Genomic DNA, 23478 nt, shown 5'->3' with positions numbered 1-23478 from the left:
ATGAAAACAGGTGTAAGAACAGCTTGTCCACCCCAAGCGAGCTGCATCCTGACAGCAGTCCCCTCCAGAGACTGTGTTGTACTGCCTGTGCTCTGAGTCTGGGGTGGTGAGGGCGGCTTTCTCCCATGGAGCCTCCCGGGTCAAGCCTTGGTAATTGCCTATGGTAAAGTCACGTAGGATTTTTGGCCAGGAGCTGGGAACCTCACCAGGGAAAAGAGAAACACAGTCTATCCCTCCCTCTATGTAGAAGGAATAGGAATTTGGTGGCTAAGTGTCCTTTTGATAAGACAGAGTCAACTACAGCCAGCAGGGCTATGCATGGTCTGGTCAAGTTAAGGTTCTTCTGTCCCTGGGCCCGTGGAGTCCTGGTAGCCACTCTCTACTTGTGTGGGTTGAGTTGGGCCTTCTTTGGAAGCCACGGTGTCATCCAGGTCTGGTCTGTTCTCTTTCAGGCAAACGAAGCAGACGCAGTGACGCTGGATGCGGGTTTGGTGTACGAGGCTGCCCTGGCTCCTAATAACCTGAAGCCTGTGGTGGCAGAGTTCTATGGGTCAAAAGAGGGTAAGTTCTCCCTGGGAACCCAGGAAGGAGTTGTTGTCCTTATTCTCTATGCTGCGTCTTGTGTTTTACAGGCACGTATTGAATATTAGACACTAATGAACATTCATCTTTGTAGAGTGAGCAGGGAATGAGGGCCCCGTCGGCCACCACAGCACACATCGAGGCCTCTGTGGGCTTTGGGCTGGCTGATGCCTGGTGCTCCGAACACTGGCCCCTGGGCCAGGAATGTGCTCACTGGAGAAACACAGCAGGCTGTTTGCAGCTTGACCTGAAGGCTACTGCAGTCTAGTGATATGTCCAGGGTTTCTGGAGGCCTCTGGAGCCATAGGTACCACATACAGGAGAGGTCACTCTGGAGCACACACTCAGATGCCAGCAGCCCTGCAAGTCTTCTGAGATCAACCTGACTGTCCCTGGGCCTGTGCCAGGAGACAGGAAATACTCTGATGGGCCTCTGTTGCCACAGCTCCAGTTTCCTGGTGGGCTGGGGTTGGCAGGTGTAGGAAGACACGCTGCAGGGCCAGGGGAGGCAAAGTATTCAGGACACGTGTGTGTGGCCTTCTTGCCACTGTTTGCCTGGAGAGGTAACATTACAAATACACCTTCAATGATCTCTCTCCCCTGCAAGCCTAGGAAGGTTTTCCAGATTCCTTCCTCCTCATTGACCAGTCCAGGAAAAGCATGGCCTCTATGCTACCCTCCCTTCTCAAGAGTCCAGTGGTGATGCGCCACGTTTCCCTGCACCACGCTGAGGGCCTTCCATTCACACTGCCCCTCTGCAGATCCACAGACTTTCTATTATGCTGTTGCTGTGGTGAAGAAGGATAGCGGCTTCCAGCTGAACGAGCTCCGAGGCAAGAAGTCCTGCCACACGGGCCTGGGCAGGTCCACCGGGTGGAACATCCCCATAGGCTTACTTTACTGTGACTTGCCTGAGCCACGTAAGCCTCTTGAGAAAGGTAAGCTGGCAGGAGGCTAGGTGTCCTCGAGCAGGTGTCTCTGCTCCAGATGCCCACACAGGCCACACTGGCGTCACAGCAGTCACCATCAGCAGACGTGTGGGATGAACTTAGGTGGGGAAAAGAGGTTAACTGACTTTAAACTGGCAGGTCTGCTGCACCAGCAGCGCTTGAGGGTGGAGCTGAGCTTTTTCTGCTCTGAGCTCCCAACACCCCAGCAGAGGCTTTCTGTTGAGTAAGGAAATAGTGCAAGGCTTGGGGGAGGGTTTCAGTCTAGATGATGGTGGCCCTTTTGTCCACTTTTCTGGATTTCTTTCCTGGAGGTTTTTCTGGAGGCCTGTACCTCTCTAGGCAGTTCTCCCACGTCTGGAGCATGGATCCCAGTGGGGACCTCTCTCCGAGCTCTTCCAGCCTCTGACAAAGCAGGGAGAGGGTACACTGAGAAAGACTCAAAAGAGGCCATGGTTAGTGGGAAGCATAGGCCTGTTTCCTCGGATGGATGGTGGCAAGACAGAGGGCAACTTGTTCCTACTGGAAGTCCTTGATCTTGATGAGATAAGGGCAAGCTGGGACTGCATGTGCTGGTTTGGTTTAAGTCTCTCTCTGTTCCCTGATGGGCCTGGGCGGGGTGGTGCCATTGGCTGTGGCCAGCCTCACTCATGCTCTGTGGTCCATTTCTCTGTGCTGAGTAGCAGTGGCCAGTTTCTTCTCGGGCAGCTGTGTCCCCTGTGCGGATGGGACGGCCTTCCCCCAGCTGTGTCAACTGTGTCCAGGGTGTGGCTGCTCCACCCTTCAACAATACTTCGGCTACTCAGGAGCCTTCAAGTGAGTGAGACATCTGCTGCTCCATGGTGGCCAAAGTGCCAAACGTCCTCAGGGTGAGAGTTCTTTGCTGGCCCACAGCAGGAGTCCTGCCTGCCACCGGGGCATCAAGTGGCCTAATCCCCTCCCAGTGACTCAGAAGCACAACTTGGGACTCCTAGGTCAGGCCAGCCCATGTTCCCTTTCATCTGACCCCAACCAGCAGGCCCTTTCCTGGGGGCCCTTCCTTTCTCCCCAGAGCCCTCGAGCCTGGTCAGTGTCTCCTCTCACCGGATCGGGCAGAGCCTGAAAGGACAATCATGCCCCTAGTCTGGGCCCACTCTCCAGGGACTGGCGCTCTTCCGTCAATCCCAGCAGTGTTACCTGCTCAGCACTCTGTGTCTCTCCTGCCCCCATCACTGTCTCGATCTGGGAAGCTCGTTTCTTGCTGTCTCTTTTTACTGTGATTATATCCTGAAGGTTTACAGCCAGCCAAGGGCACATTTTCACCCTCAGGAGACACTATACCATTGTCTTCTATTTCAGAAGTTTAAAAACTCTTTTCTACATGAAAATATCTTCAGCTGCATTTTGTTCTTTGGGTTATGAGGGCTTTTCATCTCGTGTGAGCTCATTCCTCCATCTCAGTGCTGCCCTGGAGGTCTCTGCACAGCATGGCGCTGCCTCAGCTACGGGGCTGCACAGAGCCTTCCCCACGCTCTGTTCTTGTGTAAGCGCCGGACAGTGTGATCAGACCCTCCAGGTGCAGCAGAAGGGCTTGCCCTGCAGGAGACCTGCTGATGTGTTTCTTTGACACAGGTGTCTGAAGGATGGTGCTGGAGATGTGGCCTTTGTCAAGCACTCGACTATATTTGGTAAGTATGGAGAAGAAGCCAGTAGGGCCCCTCCAAGTAGTGGGTGTTCTTTTTCCGTGCTCCTTATTTCATGCTTAGTAGTTGGGTATGAACATACTGTGTTTCTCCTTTATCACTGCCTGAGTTTCCACCTGTGCAGAGCTAGGTACCTATGGAGTCCCCATCTGGATTCCAGGGCCTCTTTCCAACATTCAACCTCTTCACACAGTGCCTCTGCCTCTGGGGTAGGCAGTCTGGGTTGCCATAACCAAGTACTGGGGGCTGGTCCTGCTAAGGTCAGGCTCATGGTGGGATGGGGGCAATCACCTGCTGTATGGGCATCAGAAGCCTTTACCTGGCTATAGGGTCTGGAGCAGGTCATTCTCCTGCATGTTCCCTGGCCCTTCAGTGGTCACTCCAGGCCTTTGAGCTCACACTTTCTATGATCAATGGAATTTTCAAGGGTGGGCACCACAGCTCATGGGTTTCCTGTAGTTGGCTCACCTGGGCTTTCCCTCCCCAGAGAACTTGGCAAACAAGGCTGATAGGGACGAGTATGAGCTGCTTTGCCTGGACAACACCCGGAAGCCGGTAGATGAATACAAGGACTGCCACTTGGCCCGGGTCCCTTCTCACACCGTCGTGGCCCGAAGTGTGGGCGGCAAGGAGGACTTGATCTGGGAGCTTCTCAACCAGGCCCAGGTATCCTCACCTGCCATCCTCCCCTCAGGCTTAGTGCTCCCTGCTTGGATTTGGGGATTTTCCTCCTGGTGTGTGTTAAGGATACAGTGGGAGCCATGCCGCATGTCATTAACTTCTCTAAAAGCTGTGATTCCTCGCAGAGCAGCGCGGAGTCAGCTGTGGTGCCATGGTCTGCCATCGATGCCTTTCTGGCTGGTGACATCTCAAGAGGCTCTGTATTGCTCTGTTCCATTCCTTTCTACCTAAACCAGACCTTCAAGGCCCAAAGCTAAACCCCTCCCCAAAGAGGCTTTCCATGACCCTTCCAGAAGGAAATGGTCTCTCTCCCCACGTCCCTCAGCCTGGCTGTGAGGGGACTGCTCATACAGCAGCTTTACTTCCTGAGAGCTGTGTGATTTGGGCTCAGCCACCTTCCTCTTGCCCAGCCCTCCCATCTGTCCACTGAGAGTCTGACTGGCAACCATACAGGGCAGCCTCTGGATTAGCCATGTTTCTTGTTCTCACTGATGTCTCTTCCGGGAGACAGACACAAAAGCAGGTTCAAGGAAATTGTGGTCCCACGAGGGCTATGGGCAGAAGAGGTGCTAGGCGAGCAGGAGTAGGTCCGACTGCCCTCTCTCTGGCATCTTGAACTTTTTCATGTTGTTTCCTGCAGAGATTTGTTTTCTCTTCAGTCCCATGTCTCAGCCTCCTTTCTTCCCTGTTGCCATCCACTATTCTGTTTTTCTATGAACAGGAACATTTTGGCAAAGACAAATCAAAAGAATTCCAACTGTTCGGCTCTCCTCTTGGGAAGGACCTGCTGTTTAAGGACTCTGCCTACGGGTTTTTCCAAGTTCCCCCCAGGATGGACGCCAAGATGTACCTGGGCTATGAGTATGTCACTGCCATCCGGAATCTACGGGAAGGCGTATGTGAGTACCTGGGAGGAACTAGGTGACCACAGGCTCTTGGGAAAACTGGTGAGCACAGGGGCCAGTGAGTGAGTCTTTTCAGGGACCTGCACACCTCTCCTGACGCTCCTTTTTCTGACCTGTCTGTGAGCCCAGTGTTAGACTGATGCTGAATGGCATTAGTCATTATGAGACGGCCTGGACGTCACCAAGGGCTTTAAAGGAAATCCACATTTAAAATGACTTGGGTTGGTTCCAATATTTCCTTTGCATCGATCAGGACGCCTTACCTACTTTGTGAAGCCAATTAGCTTATCACAGAGTAAGTGAAATAGAACAAAGTTGCTATATATTGCACATCTCTAGCTAGTCAACATGTGCCACAATGAAGAGGAGCTCTAAGAGAGGTTGATCCCAGTCCTGAATTTCACTGGGTTTCTATGGTTTTGTTTGACCATTCATTTATTCAGCAGACATTTATCATCTAGCCATACGCTCTGCTAGGTGCTAGACACAGGATGGCATGACAAATATATATTTGATTCTATTGTCCCAGAAATTTCAAACTGCAGAGAAGATAAATGTTTAATGAATAGTCATGCTATTGAAGGATGCATTACAAAATGAGAGATACGCTTAAAAGGAAAAATAGCCAGGCATGGTGGCTCATACCTGTAATCCCAGCACTTTGGAAGGCTGAGGCGGGCAGATCACGAGGTTAGGAGTTTGAGACCAGCCTGACCAACACAGTGAAACCCCATCTCTACTAAAAATACAAAAATGAGCCAGGCGTGGTGGTGTGCACCTGTAATCCCAGTTACTCAGGAGGCTGAGGCAGGAGAATAGCTTGAACCCTGGAGGCGGAGGTTGCAGTAAGACGAGATTGTGCCATTGCACTCCAGCCTGGGCAACAGAGTAAGACTCCATCTCAAAAAAAAAAAGAAAGAATATAGTAGGCCAGGTGCAGTGGCTCATGCCTGTAATATCAGCACTTTGGGAGGCCAAGGCAGGCGGACCACGAGCCACAAGGTCAAGAGATTGAGACCATCCTGACCAACATGGAGAAACCCTGTCTCTACTAAAAACACAAAAATTAGCTGGGCATGGTGGTATGTTACTATAGTCCCAGCTACTTGGGAGGCTGAGGCAGGAGAATTGCTTGAACCGGGCCAGTGGGGGGTTGCAGTGAGCCGAGATCGTGCCACCGCACTCCAGCCCGGCAACAGAGCGAGTCTTCGTGTCTAAAAACAAGGGGGGGGGTTGGGGGAAATATGACAACGAAATAACATGGCCCTAAGAGAGTGTAAAACAAAGAAAAATGGGCCCTGGACTTGGAGTTAAGGCAATGCTTCCCTGAGGAAGTGACCCTTGAGCTCAGTCTGAAAGTTGAGCAGATGTACCTTTATTCATCAGACATTTATTATGCTGACCATGTGCTAGCATTGCCCCAAGCCTGAGGATGCCCTGGTGAACAAGACTGGCAGGGCCCTTTCTCTGTTGGAGCTTGTGTTCCCCTGCAGGAAAACTGTCAATAAACAATGAACATATAAATAGGAACACCTCTGGTAGTTAAGTGCTATCTGAAAAAGAAGAAGGAAAAAACAGCCAGAGGTCATATAGTACCCAGAGGTTAGAAAGTTGGCTTCTCAGAAGTAAAAAGCTAAATCTAAACGAGAAGTCAACCAAGAGATTGTGCATTGAGTTTGCTTTCTAAGGTGAGTAATTCCTTGAATGGAGTCTGTTTATTGCTGGCAAATCCCAGCATTTGCATGAAGACAGTGGGTAGTGCTGATAAACACCAGGCAACAGTTAGGGCCACTTCTTATCTGTTTTTTTTTTTTTTATGCCATAGGCCCAGAAGCCCCTGCGGGTGAATGCAAGGCTGTGAAGTGGTGTGCGGTGAGCCACCACGAAAGGCTCAAGTGTGATGAGTGGAGTGTTAACAGTGTAGGGAAAATAGAATGTGAATCAGCGGAGACCACCGAAGACTGCATCGCCAAGATCATGGTATGTCACTCCAGCCTTCCTAGGGCAGCGTCCCTGCCAATGCTGCCTGCTGGCCCCCAAGGCTGAGCTAGCGAGTGTTCCTGAGAATGATGCAAAAACCTGGCTCCCAGGAACCTTGCCCTAATTATGTGAGCACAGCCCCACAGGAAGTTCAGAACCTTTGAGCTGGTGGATCTGAAGCATGCCCACAGGGCTCTGTTTCTTCCTCATGTGAGTGTCTGGTGGGAGGGCAGGCTGAGCAGTGCCTGCTTAGGGAGGCTGGACCATGGTGTGGGTGTCCTGAGACCAGTGGTGTGCCATGATCACTGTGGTAAGATCCTAACTACCTGGTAAGATCCAAGCAGGTACAAATTTGTTTTGTTGATCAAAAGCGTATCCTAGCAGGGCATGGTGGCATGTACCTGTAGTCTCAGCTACTTAGGAGGCTGAGGCAGGAGGACTGCTTGAGGCCAAGAGTTCAAGGCTAGCAACACAGCAGGACCTTGTCTCTAAAATTTTTTTTTAAAAGAGTATTCCATGTTGGCTTATAGAGAATTTTTTAAATCCTGAATGATATAAAGGAGAAATAAGAGTACTTTTAATCCCACGTAATTCAGAGAAAATCCTGTCATTGGGATCATTTCATGTAGGTTACTTGCTACATTTTACTCACCTCATGGTATCTAGTAAGCTTTTCCCACATCATAAATCATTCTTGTAAAACCTGATCTGGAGCTTCTGTATTGGCGCACACATCGAGATGGGGGAGGGTGCTTTGCCTAAAGAGAACATGAAGTGCCAAGCTCCACTGTTCATCCTCCCCACATTTCTTGCCCTCTGTGTCTCTTTCATTTGGCTATTCTTGAGTTGGAACCTTTACAATAAATCAGTAAATATACTGAAACAAAGATGCATATTATAAAGGCACTAGTATCTCCTGCCATTGTCAACAGATTTTTGCTGAAATATGTTAATTCTACTTTTTGAACACTTATGAATAACCATGTATCTGCAGAACTATCTACCATGAAGCAAAAAGAGATCATCAACCTCATTCTTTACATTTCATACAATTTATAAATATCACTCTATACTATTTTAACCTACCTTCCATTTTATTTCTTGTCTGAGTCAAGTCAAGACCACACTAAGTTAAAGCAAAGCCTACAAATTCAAAACCTGAGTCTATACAAATCTGTTAACAGTGTGAGTGCCTGGGCTTCAAAATTATCCTCTGGATGTGATACAATAGATAAAGTTTTTACGTATGTAAGAAAAAGTAAGAACAAAGGACTCTTGGGAACATGTGAAATCTTAAATGAAGAAGATGAAGTACAACCAAATGGAAACATTTTTTAAAAGGTTATTCTTGGACATCATGGTTTGCTCTCCTACGAGGATGTCATCATTTGAGCTTTTAATTTTGGAAACAGCTGACAGATGTTGGGGCAGAAACCAAAAACCAATATTGCCATGTTCCGTGAGATCATGGCCAAGTGGATGATCGCTGCACATTGCTGTGTATTTTATGCATAATATTTAGTTCATAAAATGATATGCTACTTTAAGAGGTCCAGGGTTCATGGATTAGATGAAACAGAAGTAATCAATATCATTTCTAGTGAAGAATTACTGGAAACAGTTGAAGGACGTAGTTTATTTGGTTCCACACCTGTGGCACAACATCACTGTCAATGGGAAGCCACTGACTTGTCCTAGTTTCCCAAGGCTGTTATCGTGGACACCATGGCTGCAATAGAAAGCGGAGTTGCGTGTGGAAAACAGATACCAAAGCAACTAGTGCCCTCAGTTATGGCATTAATCATGTTCATGAGTAGAGACCCAGGACTTCCAAAGGGTGTCATCATCTCGCATAGACACATCATTACTGGTATAATTGGGATGGTGGAGGATTCCCAGACTGGAAGTGGAAGATACCTACACTGGATATTTACCTCTGCTCCATGTTCTAGAATTAAGTGTTGAGCATCTTTGTTTTTCTCATGGATGCCTGTTTGGCTACTCTTCACCCCAGACTTTTGTGGATCAGTCTTTAAAAGAAAAATATGGGCTTGGCACTGTGGCATGCAGCTGTAGTACCAGCTACTCAGGAGGCTGAGGCAGGAGGATTGCTTGAGCCCAGGAGTTTGAGTCCAGCCTGGGAAAAATAGTAAGACACTAAATTAATAAAAAATAAAAACCGGAAGCAGAGAGACTACTTCCAGGTTGAAACCAACACTGATGGCAGCTATTCTGGAAATCATGGTTTAGATCTACCAAAATGTCACGAATAAAGTGTATGAAATGAGTAGTCTTCAACATAATCTGTTTATTCTAGCCTATAATTATAAAATGGAATACATTTCAAAAGAGCATAGCACTGCATTGTGTGACAATTTTGTTTTCTGGAAGCTGTGAAGCTTGCTAGATGGAAATACTCAGCTTTTATTGTACGAAAGTGCGCCACTTTCTGCAACATGCAGCGAGTTCATGAATATCTGTTTTTGTTGTGGTCAGGGATACAGACTCACTGAATCTACAGATGTGTGGATTACAATACTGGCTCAAGTGGGAGTCCCATTAGTTTGCTGTGAAATGAAATTAGAGAACTGGGAGGAAGGTGGATACTTTAATACAGAAAAACCACATCCCAGAGGTGGAATTCTTACCAATGGCCAACATGTGACAGTGGGATGCTACAGAAATGAAACAGAAACAAAAGTTGATTTCTTTGAAGATGGAAATGGACAGAAGAGTTTGAGGGTTGTTTGCAGATGACTGATCATTAAAAGGACCTTGTAAAACTACAGGCAGGAGACTGTTTCCCTTGGGAAAGTAGAGCCAACGCTGAAGAATCTCCCAGTAACAGATGACGTTTGTGCATTTGCAGTTAATCGTTCTTCTGTCATTAGATTTGTTGTGCCAATCAAAAGGAACTAACAGAACTAAGTTGAAAGAATGGACTTATAGGAACTTGGGAGGAGCTAACCGCTGTGAAACAGAAGACAAGGTGTTGTAGTCTCCCTTTATCTGAGGTTTCACTTTCTTGGTTTTACCCACTTTGAATTGTGGTCCAGAAATGTTAAGATATTTTGAGAGAGAGAGAGAGAGAGAGAGAGAGAGAGAGAGAGAGAGAGAGAGAGAATAAGCATATTAATATAATTTTTATTATACTATGTTATAATTGCTCTGTTTTATTGTTAATCTCTTACTGTGCCTAATTTATAAACTTTATCCTAGGTTTGTATGTATAGGAAATAAACATTGTATAGGGTTTCAGGTTCCAAGACTGGGGGTCTTGGAATGTACCCCTTGAGGATAAGAGGGGACTACTCTACTTAACATACTTTCTGAAGCTGCTATTTGAGCAAGTCTGATAAAGTTGGAAAATCCATTAAAAATTTGCTTGCACCCTGACCCATGGACCCTGAAACTGGTCTGGTGACAGATGCCTTCAAGCTAAAACATGAAGAGCCTAAAACACTTGACAAGGCAGACACCAAGTGAATGTGTGGAAGAAACGATTTTTCTCTTTTGACATCAGTTTGCTATATAGTGAGCTCAAATCAAATAGGAGATTATTTGGAATGCATGTTTCAAGCTGTGAGGCGAGCTCCATTCCTCATATTCAACCTAGACTATGACTTATTACTAAAAGAGTAGGACAGCAAACTCGTGTCTGTCTCTTTTTTCCTTTCCCCTCCTACAATTACCTTTACCACCTGTGACTGTATTGTCAGTATAAGGAGTTTTCTGAATCAAGTTGAGAAAGCAGATTTTTTTAAAACTTCAAGTTTCTAACATGACCATGTTCAGTAACTCTTTAAAGTTTGGATGTGTAGAGGGAGGTATTGAAAATATATAAAGTGGCTGTTGGTGGGTGCTTTTAAACTTACAGTATTAAAAAATGCAAGGCTGTTGATGTGAAATTATATAAATTTCAAGTGCCAATGAATCAAATCATTATTGAAGATAATATTTGCTGATGTGTAATTAGTATATTGCATGAATTGAGAGAAATAAATATAGCCATACTATGTTTTAAAGAAAAAAAGATACTTTAATGTTGATATCTATTCCATAGCATAGATGTGCTTCAATTTATTTAGCTATTTTTCTGTCATTGAGCATTTAATTTTCTTTTTGCTATTATAAATCACACCTGTAATTTTTGTCCACTAACACATTTTTTCCAAATAGTTGCCCAACATCTGATGGTTCTTTTATGGTTTATTACTAGGAAGTATATTGCCAGGCCAAAGGGAAATCTTACAAACCTTGTTGAATCTAACCATCTCTGAAGTTTGGGGCTTATCAGAGCTGAGATTTAGATTACTTGAAAATATCTGACTCATTCATAAACATGTATGCACCAAACACAGAAATACACTCCGCCAAGGAGGCTGACATTAGAGGCTAGAGCCCTCCTCAGAAGGTGCTGTGTTCCTCACACAGCCACGAGTCCCTGGCACCACTCATCCACCTGCACGAGAATTCTTGGTGTCAGCAATGTGTTGTAGGAGAGTCTCCGGGATAGTGTGTCCTACAAGAAGGCAAGAGGACTGAATGTGGGTCTTTGCTCTTGAACTAGGCACCTGGAGTTGATCAGTTCATGAAAATAAACTGATCAGTGGGTGAAAATGAGAGTACATTTGACTTTTCATGCTGACTGTGCTGGGCTGATCCTTTGGGGGTTCAGTATCAGCACCTGCTGTCTCCCTGGCATTCATGTGCTTGGAAGGCTGCTTTAAGGAAACAGCTGGAAAGGTGGGTGGCACAGGAAAGAGCCTCTTTTCATCTGCTGTGATTTGCTGTGTCTTTGCAGAATGGAGAAGCTGATGCCATGAGCTTGGATGGAGGGTTTGTCTATATAGCGGGCAAGTGTGGTCTGGTGCCTGTCTTAGCAGAAAACTACAATAGTAAGTGGTGGGGAGTACCTCTCTGTGTTTTCTTCCCTCTGGGTCATGGAGAGAGAAGATGGAAACATCACAGCCTGATTCATACCGCAGCTGCCATAAAGGTTTCCCTTTCTGAGCTCCTTCTACTTTGCAGGCTCTCTGGGCTCCTTCATCTCAAATCCCCACAGTCACCATGAAGGTTGGGAGTTATAGTGCATTCCAGAAATGGGAAATGAAAGTTCTGCACTGGGAAGTCCTCACTAAAGATGACCCCATTGCAAAGGACAGCTGGGATTTCTGGCAGTCTTCCAGGTTCCAAAACTCATACTCTCCCACTGCCCTCTTGCAGCGATTTAAATATAGTTGGCCAGCACTCCTCTGTGGGCTCAGTGAAGACAGAGCAGGAAACTTGACATTCACAGTTTGTGGATAAATAGTAGAGGCCAAGAGGTGAAATGGACTTGCATGATCCAGAGAGCCCGGACTTGTTAGGAATTGGTGACGTGTAGATAGTTTTCTCTGACTTTCTTTATTCTTAGCTGCAGCATAAAAAAGGCATGATTTCCCAATCTATAAATAAGGATTTCATGCCTTCTTCATTTTTTTTTTCTCCAGCAAAGAACAATGATTGTGAGAGAACAGCAGAGGAAGGTGAGTTGGGATTGGTAACCTCTGGAGTTAAAAGGTAAATTCCCATTGTTTGGGGGAATTGGTTAGATCGATTTAAAATTCAAGTATATAAGGCACTGTAAGAGACCAATTTTTAGAATGCAAGAGAATCATGGAAGGATAGTAATTGATAGTGATGGTTATTCCTTTACATTTCCCATGACTTGCACACAGGATGTTTCATTTAATGCCATAAGGTAGGTTTTGGTATCCTCTAAGGATACACAAGTGGGCCCAGGCAGATCGCCTAGGATTGGCATCTAGGAAGGAAATCCAGATATTTCTCACTGCTCCTCACGTGACATGAGGCCTGCACATTTTCAGATAAGAGTGAGCACCAACCAAGGAACTTTGCTTATTTGTTCCTTATAGGGCTCAGTACAGAGCCTCACACGGGCAGGTATCTAGGAACATAAAATGATCTGACGTCCTAGCCAGGGCTGGGTCCAGGAACCCAGGTCAACCTGGTTCTTACCCAGGGCTCTGGCTAAGGGTACATCTGAAGAAATGGAGAAGCAAGTCAGGAAGTCTTACACCAAGGTGAGCACCGGGCCCCTGTTCTCAGGCCCCTGCAGGTCACATTCCAGACAGCCATTACTGTGCAAGTCTGTCCTTGTCACTTCTACGGATTACAATCTCCCAGCCTCTCCCCATCACTTGGGGAACCAAGCCCTTCGGTAGGTATAGCTGAAAATGGCAGCTGACTTGATATTGAAATTTTCCATTTTGCATATTTATTTTGGTATAAAACTATATTCTCCTTATCAGAAAATGTCTGGCCCAATTTTCTTTTGCTTATTGATCTTTTACTACTATACTTGAGTACGTGTTAATTTATGAAAGTTTGTGGTTATATTAGTTGTTTCAGTATCCATTCCTGACAGGACACATTGGAGGGTGAATTGCTGGCTTACAACTTCAGTGACTTTACGCATTGAGGGAAAGGTTATACACCCAGCCATTGGGCTAATGATGATGTTTTCACAATGTTTTGTTCTTAAACTTCAGATTAATCTCCTCCTGACAGAGTACCTTGTACTCCCCCTCAGTCAGTTACTGGGAAGATCCTCTCAAGACACAATGACTGATTCAGGATGTCTTTGTTTCTCTAGGGAAATGGTGGCTTTGGTTGGACGCAGAAACTCTGGAGGCCCCAGAGGTTTTAATAAATCCTTTCACGGTGTCTTTCTTGTAGGGTATTTTGCTGTAGCAGTGGTGAAGAAATCAACTGCTGACCTCACCTGGGACACTTTGAAAGGCAAGAAGTCCTGCCATACAGCAGTTGGCAGAACCGCTGGCTGGAATATCCCCATGGGCCTGCTCTACAATAAGATCAACCACTGCAGATTTGGTGAGCGAATATGGGGAAGGAGGGCTGGTGAGGGCTGTACCAGAAAGCAGGGTCCTGCCGTAGGAAGAGGAGTGTGGCATAAGATGCTGTGGGCTCTGGCTCTAGAAAAGTAGAATTTGGCAAAAGAACAGTAGAATTTGCTGTCCTCAAGGACATAGCAACAAGGTCTGGGAGGGCTGGAACTGGGTTGCGGAGTCAGGACGGTTCATTTTGGTTGCACATAATGGCGTGAATCAATACACATTTATCTCCCATGAGAAAAACCAGAGGTGAGCAGTGCATGGCTGGTACGGTCATGAGAAACCCAGGCTCCTTCACACTCTGAGCATGAGACTTCTATCTTGAAGGCCATCCCCTGGTTGCCATCACATCCATGATCCAGACAGCCCCAATCACCAAGGGATTACAGCAAATGGGAGTTTATGCCAGCTTTTTAAAGGCGCTCTCTAGGAAGTCTAACCAGTTGTTTCAGCAAACTTTTCATTGTCCAGAACTTAGGTACATCACCAAACCTAGCTGTAAAAAAGAAATGTAATCTTTCATTTGGGAATTTCCCTATCTCGGGTAAGACCAGATTTTTGTTACAAAGTATAAGGAGAAACAGATATTGGGTAGACAGGTAGCAATTCCTGCCACAAGGTTTTGTAGGGTATGTGAGTATGGGTGATCCTGGATCTCTTTAGGGTGTTGGCAATCTCACCAAGTCCCTGCCCAGCTCCTAGGAGCCTTCTAAGCAGTAGAAATCACCTCATTTTCTATGTCCTCTGACTATCACCAGGTATGGGCTTATTTCTAACCCCCTTAAACTTCTAAGTTCCCCCACAGACGGGTATTTTCCAGTGGTTCTGATTTACATTAGCTTCCTAAGTACTTTGTCCCTGCCACTTTCAAATTTGGGCAACTCTAATAAAGGAAAGGCCTCTAAATCTGGTTATTAACCCAGAAAACCCCGTGGGGTTGGGGGAGTGGCAATGAGAGCATGACTCTGTACCAGCGTGCTTTGTGACACCACTTAGACATGAAGAAAAGTGCAGCCAGGGTGGCATTCAGAAGACTCTGGAATCTCACTGACAAAGACAGTACCTCTGCTCTTCTGAACCTCCTAGCACTTTTATGGCCACAGGAGAGCAGCTGAACTGCAAAGAAAATTCCCCATCCCTTTCCTGAGGTTGGTGATGTAGTAAAGGCTCTTGTAATGAATGGCAGGGAACAAACAGGAACATCTGAAGACAGGTGGCACAAGCTAAGGAGGCAAGATCTTCAGTTTTGATCCTTTTTCTGTCCCCTTTCATGACATTTTTCATTTCTTCTTTCTTTAGCTTAGTGATGGCATCATCATTGTGCTCAAATAAATGCCCTCTGCCCTGAATTGTAATGGTCATTAACTCCTTTCCCAGTCTCAATCGGTTCCCCTTTAAAGCCCACAGCCTGGCAAGTCCTGGGTTGGTGGTGGCTGGTCACAGAATTAATGAATATGTTCTTTTTGTCCTGGGCCATGCAGCCCTGTTATGTGTTAGGTAAAAGCTGCTTGCATTGACTCGGGAAAAGCTGACTTCCTCTTGTCCTTTGCACAGATGAATTTTTCAGCGAAGGTTGTGCCCCTGGGTCTGCAAAAAACTCCAGTTTCTGTAAGCTGTGTATGGGCACAGGCCCAAACAAGTGTGAACCTAACAGCAAAGAGGGATACTATGGCTACACAGGAGCTTTCAGGTGAGCCTTCTAACCCTGATGCAAATAGAGTAACACACAAGCCTTGGCCAGATTTCTTTTGGGCACTAAGGTAAGATTCTTATGTTCCTATGGTGTTAGTGCTGTATGTATTAAGAGAGTAGATTTCACGACCAGATGTAGAGCCACATGGGGAGGGGCAGCCAGACTCCCCTAGGATGCTTACATGGCTGTCAAAGACAGCAGAGACTTGTGTTTGGTACAGTTTAGCAGTGTTCAGCTGGGGTAACTCCAGGTGACATTTGGCAATATCTGCAGGTATTTTCGATTGTGATAATGTTGGGGCAGGGGAGGAGGTGCTACTGGCATCTAACGCATAGAAGGTGCTACACATCCAACAATGCACAGGATAGCATGCTACAACAAAGAATTAGCCACCTCCAGGTGTCACTAGTGCCTTGGCAATGATACCCTACTGTGGTTGAATAAACACTGCATCGAGAGTTTGGTTCGAGCTTTTCCATGCACCTCTGGATAATCTAGAACAATACTCACCTGGAAATACAGAATAGTACATGATTTCTAGATTCCTAACCACAACTGTACTTTATGGAGTGTCTATCATTCATTTTCATAGAGACACCTTGCTATTTTTTCATTTGTTTTTCTGAGACAGGGTCTCTCTCTGTTGCCCAGGCTCCAGTGCAATGGTGCTCTCATGGTTCACTGCAACCTCAACCTGCTGAGCTCAAGCGATCCTCCCACCTCAGCCACCCTAGTAGCTAGGATTACACACATGTACCAACACACCCAGCTAATTTTTGTATTTTTTTTGTAGAGACAGGGTTTTGTCATGTTGCCCAGGCTGGTCTCAAACTAACTCCTGGGCTCAAGCAATCCTCCCATCATGGCCTCCCAAAGTGCTGGGATTATAGGCATGAACCACCACGTCTGCCCCTAGTTTTTAACTACCCATTCTGCTCCAGGCCTTCAGTTACCCGGTGATTCAGGAATCCATGAGCTGCACAATGATGATGGTATCATAACTGAGCTTCCCAGTAGTGACGTAAAAAACAAAGGTCATTCCTATTTTCTAGCTAGAGCCACTTTGTAAATTAGATTAAGTACAATTCACATTCCTCAAGTTTCTAATTTCACAAAGTAGACTGTGTTGTTTTCACAAAAATTGATGAGTTTGGGGACTTTAAAAATAGAGTTTCCCCTTGCATTTTTATACCGTGTCTTTTTCTGGTGATAGCATATATTTGAGAATTACAGGTCATGCGAAAAGGCTCAAATAACATGCATGTATAAACATGCTTAAAATAAACACGTATAAAGGCTCCTTTTTCTAAACATATCTTATAAAACTTAGCTCTGAAGTAAAATGTACAAGATTGATAAAAATACTCCAAACGCCAAAGAAAATAAAATTAAATCAATATATGGCACAATAGGTACCCTGCCTTCTCAGCTAGCTACTCCCAAAACTCTTGAACTGATGCATGAAAATGCAGGTTCTTTTCCTTGAAGCAAGGAGGTTAAAGTAGATGGAGAGCAGGGTTGGGTCCATTGTCAAAGAGTTCAACCCACTCGGCTCATCGAGGAGGACCTTGTGCAGACTTTGAAGTACACACTAGTTCATCATCTGTGTGGCATGTCTTTTCACAGGACTGGAAGACAGTCAAAATTAAAAGTGGAACCATACCAACCACAGTTTATTTTATTACTTTTTTTTTTTCCTGAAACTTCTTGGGGATTTGTGGCTCAGAGTTGTGTTATAACCCCCAGTCCCATACCCCAGAGATACATGGCCTGGGAGTTCGTAGAGTGAAGTCACTTGTGCCAGGTTTTGCCATATTCTCTGCATTTCTCAAAAACCAAAACCAAAACCCCACAACATAGTAAATGGTCCATAAATGTTAAAGTTGTTTTTCAAAGGGACGAAGGATGGCACAAATTGCAATGTGTGATAGTGTCAGTTTCTCACAAATGTTGCCTAGACATTTGCCTTGCACAAGAATCTGAAGAAATTGAGTTTTTCATTCATATACTGGGGGAGGCATCACCTCACTGGAAAATCAATTCCCTACTATCCTTGTTGATGCCAAGGAAATGATGTCATTTGTAAGAGAAACTGTACCCAAAATTTAGATTTAGTATGTGAAACTGAGACTGTATAACTCTAATCAATTCAGAGTGTTTTGTTTCTGTTCTCTTTATTCCTTACATTGCTTACTGTTAGAATGGAAGTTACAATTACTGTTTTCAGATGGCCATCCTGAATCTATAAGGTAGTCCTCTGAATGAGAGATAAGTCACTCTGACCACCTCTTTTTTCTCTCCCACTGTCTGGACCTCTGCAGGTGTCTGGTTGAGAAGGGAGATGTGGCCTTTGTGAAACACCAGACTGTCACACAGATCACCGGGGGTACGTGCACCTGCTCCCCTGTCCTCGTAGATCACTAGATCCTGGTTACTGGTATTCACTTGTATTCAGGGATGCCTTTGTGGAAGTATTATGTCTGCTGTCAGACTCCAAAGCTCTGATTCTCAACCTATCTGCTCAGTGAAGACAGACATGTTCACTTGAGTGCACAGAATAATCAGGCTCATGGGGCCCCAGTGGCCCTAAATCCTCCTCAATGCACACTCTCACAGCTGCAAGCCTTGTGCTCCTTTCCCCTAAATACTTCAGTGCCTATTTCCTACGAATAAGACAATCTCTTGCATACCCACAGTAGGATTACCAAGATCAGGACATTTTACATTATGTGGATTTAATACTTGTCATATCCACAGTACACATTTAAATGTTGTCAGTCATCCCAGTAATGCCTTTTATAGCTATTTTCTGTATTTCTGGGTTGTGTCCATTGAGAAGACCTAGAGGCAATGGCACACCAGCAGGAGTAAGCACCAACATACTGGCTTGTAAGTTACTCTTCTTTGCTAAAAGGAGCCAAAACTCCTTGGAAAAATAGCTGACTTCAGGACTGCAGCAGGAAAAATACATGCTGAGCCTAGAACACCACACTGAAGTGCTCAAGCAGTGACAGACACTCAAAGCATATAAGAGCCAGTTAGAAGGCTTTCCTATTGCCAAGTCTGGGAATTTTGGGCATTAAAATAAGTAATGGTAGCAGTAAGGGATAATAGCCCATTGAAAGAAATAAGAATGCATGAAGCAATACTGATTGAACAAGCAAAGACGGGAAAACTAATGAATGTGGAAGGAATGACAGATTTAGAAAATTGTCACTTGGCAACCAATATATTGATAACTGATTCAAGTAAGAATCATCAATGGGTGTTAACTTGTGGGTTAACGTTGGACAGCCATGACATTAAAAGCAAAACAAACATTGGCCCCACACCTGACCCCCCAGTTTCCCTAAGTGCTAGGAGAGCCCGCCGGAATTCAGGCTGTGAATACTTCCCTGCCTTCTCTCATGCTCATTCCTCCAACTCCTCACCTTTCCTGGGCAGCTCATCCAGAACGAACCAGCTCAGCACCAGCCCCTCCAGGAAGCCTTCCCAGATGGCATGCCCCATCCTACAAGAAGAATCCTCTGTTCCTGTTGCTATTATGATTGAATTCACCACATTCTGTCATACACTTTGGCTATAGAAACTCCTTACGCTTTTTCTTCCTCTTATATTCCCAGTACCTAGTGTAGCACATAGCACACCATAGTTGCTAAGAATTTGTTTGACGAAATATTGGATTGACTAATTTTCCTTTGTTCCCTCATATTATTTTTGCTTTTTCCTTTAAGGGCTCTCCTTCTTCCTCCTGCCAGAGTGTTACCCTCAGCTTGGTTCTTTGTCACCCTTGATTTCTTTCAGTATCCTTCTGAGTACAGCTCCCCTTTCTAAGCTTTGACCCTCTACTCTTTGCAATGACTCAAAAATTCTAACCTCCTGAATAGAATTTAGATGGGAGGCCTGACCTGCAATCTCAATTCCATTCCACTGTATTTCCCAAGGTGTCACTTTATGTACACGGTACACTCGAATTGCAAAGCCAACTGTCCTCATCTTTCTGTCAACGTTCCCTCCTCTTCTCCTAGCCTCTATCCCTATAAAGAATCCTGCTTTACTCCCTGGCTGTCAGGCCTAGATTAAGTCTGTCAGTCAATATCTTATTTCTTCAAAATGTGTCTTTTTTTAAAATTAAATTTTATTGTGTCCATTTAAGGCAGAAAACATAATTTTATAAAAGCCAAGGTAATTTTGATGTATTGTAAGTTTGGGAACTACTGGTCGAATACCCCTGATTTAATATCACATTCCTGATAAATATTACTAACTATAGGTCACACCATGTCTGATTCATCATACTTACACTTTTGCACCTTCTTGCCGCCTTCTGCCATTAATTTTTTTCTTTTTCAACTTTTATTTTAGATTGGGGGTGCATATGCAGGTTTGTTACCTGGTGTATTACATGATGCTGAGTTTGGGGTATGATTGAACCCGTCACCCAGGTAGTTAGCATAGCACCCAATAGGGAGTTTTTCAATCCTTTCCCCCATCTCTACCTCCTCCAAAATCTGTCTTAAGTTCCATGGTATATGCAAGCAAGAAGCAAGACACAAAAACACATGGGCTTTTTTTCTTTTTTTTGAGATGGAGTCTTACTCTGTCACCCACGCTGGAGTGCAACGGCGCGATCTCGGCTCCCTGCAACCTCCGCTTCCTGGGTTCAAGTGATTCTCCTGCCTCAGCCTCCTGAGTAGCTGGGACTACAGGCACGTGCCACCACACCCAGCTAACTTTTGTATTTTAAGTAGAGACGGGGTTTCACCATGTTGGCCAGGATGGTCTCAATCTCTGGACATTGTGATCTGCCCGCCTTGGCCTCCCAAAGTGCTTTGATTACAGGCACGAGCCACTGCACCCAGTCTACATGGGCTCTTTTATCTCAATTTGTGTGTGTGTGTGTGTGTGTGAGCATATTGTATGTGTGTGTAGGAAAAAGAATGTTAGAAATGTACTAATTTTGAAGGTGTAGGCTATGAAATTACAAAGGCTTCAAAATGTTCTTCCAATACTATGTAGCATTTAACAAATTCCCATCAATAAACATGCATTATTTTTTACTGAAAAAGCATATCTTTAACATGCCCTTCTAGCCAGACTGAATCACCTCTCATCTAATTTGTCTTAATTTTCTACCTTCAGGTTCTGGCTCATTCATTAACATCAGTTTCCTCACAAATCTACTTTTCCTCTTCCCTGAGCACCTCACATATCCCACTGCCTGTGATGTTCAAGAGGCGGGTCTCCTCTCACCGTTAGATACACCAGGCACACACCTGCTCAGTCTCACCTGCACTCTTCTTTCCTCCCACAGAGAGGCATTCCTTTCTCCTCCTCTCCTCCTCCACATACTATAAGAAACATCTGAAATCTTGCCGTCTCCAGCCAGTTTCTTAATTCATTTGTTCTCAAAGCCCTGGTTTGAGCTCACACAGCATCTAGAGTGTTTCACAAAATATAAAATATTATTAGCCAGGCGCAGTGGCTCACGCCTGTAATCCCAGCACTTTGGGAGGCCAAGGTGGGTGGATCACGAGGTCAAGAGATCGAGACCATCCTGGTCAACATGGTGAAACCCCATCTCTACTAAAAATACAAAAAATTAGCTGGGCATGGTGGCGCGTGCCTGTAATCCCAGCTACTCAGGAGGCTGAGGCAGGAGAATTGCCTGAACCCAGGAGGCAGAGGTTGCGGTGAGCCGAGATCGCGCCATTGCACTCCAGCCTCGGTAACGAGAGCGAAACTCCGTCTCAAAAAAAAAGAAAAAAATATTAGTATCCCTGGCTTGAATTTTTGGTTTTGATATGTGTGCTACTTACCCCTCCAATAAGACTGTGCCTTGGTGAGGGCTGAGAATGGAGGGCTGAGAATGAGTATAATACTAATGTATTATAAATAATAAATAAAATAACATAAAAAGGCACATAGCCTTTGAACTAACTATTCCACTTCTATGCAAGCACAATTATATGCCAGTAACACTAATTTTAACACTATGGTAGTGGCAAAAAACCTCAAATGCCTATTAAAAGAGGAATGGTTTAAAAATACTATTAGAGCCATACTATGAAATATAGTAGTTAAGAAGAATGAGCTTGATTTATATGTACTGACAAGAAGAATCTATAAGTTATGTAAACAATTGAAAAAAAGCTATAGCATTTTACATTTGTCAAGATCTAATACTTAAGAAAATTAGAAATATGTGACATCCATATAGACACGTTAAAAAAATACATATGATGAGACATGAATGGAAACTCCCAAATGTGATATTAAGGACTAACGCTATAAGACTGAGCGAGATTTGGGAAATATAGGAAAGGAGGTTTTTAGTTAATATAGAGAGATATTCAAAAATTTATGAGTATGATCGCATGTACTAATTATTTGGTTAAAGAAAGAAAATTAAATTAAAAATTCATTTTTCGTTTTTTATTATTTTTATTTATTTATTTATTTTTAAAGATGGGGTTTTACCATCTTGGCCAGCCTGGTCTTGAACTCCTGACCTCAGGTGATCCACCCACCTTGGCCTCCCAAAGTGCTGGGATTACAGGCGTGAGCCACCACACCCGGCCGAAAAATTCATTTTTAAAAAGGTCACAATCCTGAATTATGGGAGATAAATAAAAATTAGCAAAACATATTTGTGAAGTACCTCAGGAGGAAGGAGCCAAAACCCTAAGACTGGGTGAGATTTTCTTTTTTTTAGAACTACAGAAAAGAAAAGGCACAGGGGGCCAAGATGGGATATAGGCCTGTATCACACAGGCATGTGCACATTCTTACTTAGAATTGGAACAAGGGAGTCAGATTTAAAATTCTGGTGCAGATTCCAGAGGTGTCCCCTGCGGAAAAGTTCTTTTGTTTGGAGATGTCATATATTACTCCACAGAAACTGGTCCACCTGGCTTAGAGTGTCACACTCTTCCTCTGCTGGAGCAAGAGGTACAGAAGACTTTGGAATTTAGTGGAAAGGAAGATCTTTTTGAAAAGCATCCACAGAATGTAGTTCACTCCCACCTGGCTGGGTGGGGAAGGTTGGAAAGGGGTGATCAATAAGCATTCCTGGCAGTTGTGAGTCCGGTATTGCCTTGTAGACCACATGGGTATCTCTTCCTGTTCACATCACTGTAACCCCAGTGTGGGCATTTCTGCTGGCCAGAAGGCCCAGGTTCTCTACACACCACTGAGTCAGTCCCATCTCCCCAGTGGGGAACCTTGACCAAAGCCACCAGCTGATCCACCTTCTTTCTCTCCCTAGATGACAACCCTGAAGCGTGGGCTAAGAATCTGAATAAAGACGATTTTGAGTTGCTGTGCCTCGATGGTTCCAGGAAGTCTGTGGATAAGTTTGAGAGCTGCCACCTGGCCCGAGCCCCGAATCATGCTGTGGTCACACGGAAAGATAAGGCAGATTGTGTCCAGCAGGTGCTACTTGACCAGCAGGTATGGACCAGCCAGGGCCTCCCACCTTTTCTTCCTAGATGGCTACAGGTTATTTGGGGGGAGTTTACAAGTAAGTGCAGCCATGACTCCAGCACTTTCTTTTTTGAGAACTAGAATTTCATGCATTGTGACTTTCATGCTATGCATTGTGGACTAGAATATGAGGGTTCAAATCTCAGCTCCACAGCTTCGTAGCTGTGCAATCTTGGGTATATTATATAACCGCTCCATGCCTCAGCTTCCTCATATATAAAGTTGTAATAATAATACTTTTCCCTACTTCTTGGTTAATATGAGTATTAAGTGAAGACATGCACCCAAAGGGCATAGGAAAATGCCTGCTCTATAGGACATGCTCACACACGTTAGCTGTGCAATTATGGAACTAGACCTCCCAGGCCCGGCTCTGCTTCTAGCTCCTGGTCACTAGCAATGATCCATGCACCCTTGGGACCAGGAATATGCCTTTCTGCTCCCCCTAACCTTGTTCAGGGGTACTCTTATTTCCTCTACTCCTGTTCTTCCCAAAAATGAAGACAACAGACCCTGTTTCCTAGTGCTTGCTGATACAAGTCATGAAGAGTGGATTTCTGTTCCTCTGGCCGAGGCAGACTGAGCACTGTTATCAACTCTCTGAAA

The 23478-nt window shown here is 44.9% G+C and overlaps 2 protein-coding genes across 7 annotated transcripts in view; one reads left to right on the top strand and one right to left on the bottom strand.

The window, feature by feature from the left end:
* Positions 1-23478, bottom strand: part of TOPBP1 (DNA topoisomerase II binding protein 1) — a 172569-nt gene that overhangs the window by 130526 nt on the left and 18565 nt on the right. The gene's annotated exons all lie outside the window — the stretch shown is intronic.
* Positions 1-23478, top strand: part of TF (transferrin) — a 32708-nt gene that overhangs the window by 6418 nt on the left and 2812 nt on the right. The window contains exons 3-15 of the mRNA XM_008983803.5: positions 453-561; positions 1344-1520; positions 2213-2345; positions 3141-3196; positions 3699-3877; positions 4614-4791; positions 6623-6777; positions 11582-11675; positions 12270-12305; positions 13519-13674; positions 15249-15384; positions 17709-17773; positions 22655-22839. Coding sequence (XP_008982051.2) covers positions 453-561; positions 1344-1520; positions 2213-2345; positions 3141-3196; positions 3699-3877; positions 4614-4791; positions 6623-6777; positions 11582-11675; positions 12270-12305; positions 13519-13674; positions 15249-15384; positions 17709-17773; positions 22655-22839 — 1659 coding nt within the window. The remainder of the gene's footprint in view (positions 1-452; positions 562-1343; positions 1521-2212; positions 2346-3140; positions 3197-3698; positions 3878-4613; positions 4792-6622; positions 6778-11581; positions 11676-12269; positions 12306-13518; positions 13675-15248; positions 15385-17708; positions 17774-22654; positions 22840-23478) is intronic.

Source organism: Callithrix jacchus, chromosome 17 (assembly GCF_049354715.1).
Source record: "Callithrix jacchus isolate 240 chromosome 17, calJac240_pri, whole genome shotgun sequence".
Classification (NCBI taxonomy): Eukaryota; Metazoa; Chordata; class Mammalia; order Primates; family Cebidae; genus Callithrix; species Callithrix jacchus.
Note: the sequence above shows the minus strand (reverse complement) of the source record. Positions and strands in the feature narration are given on the sequence as shown.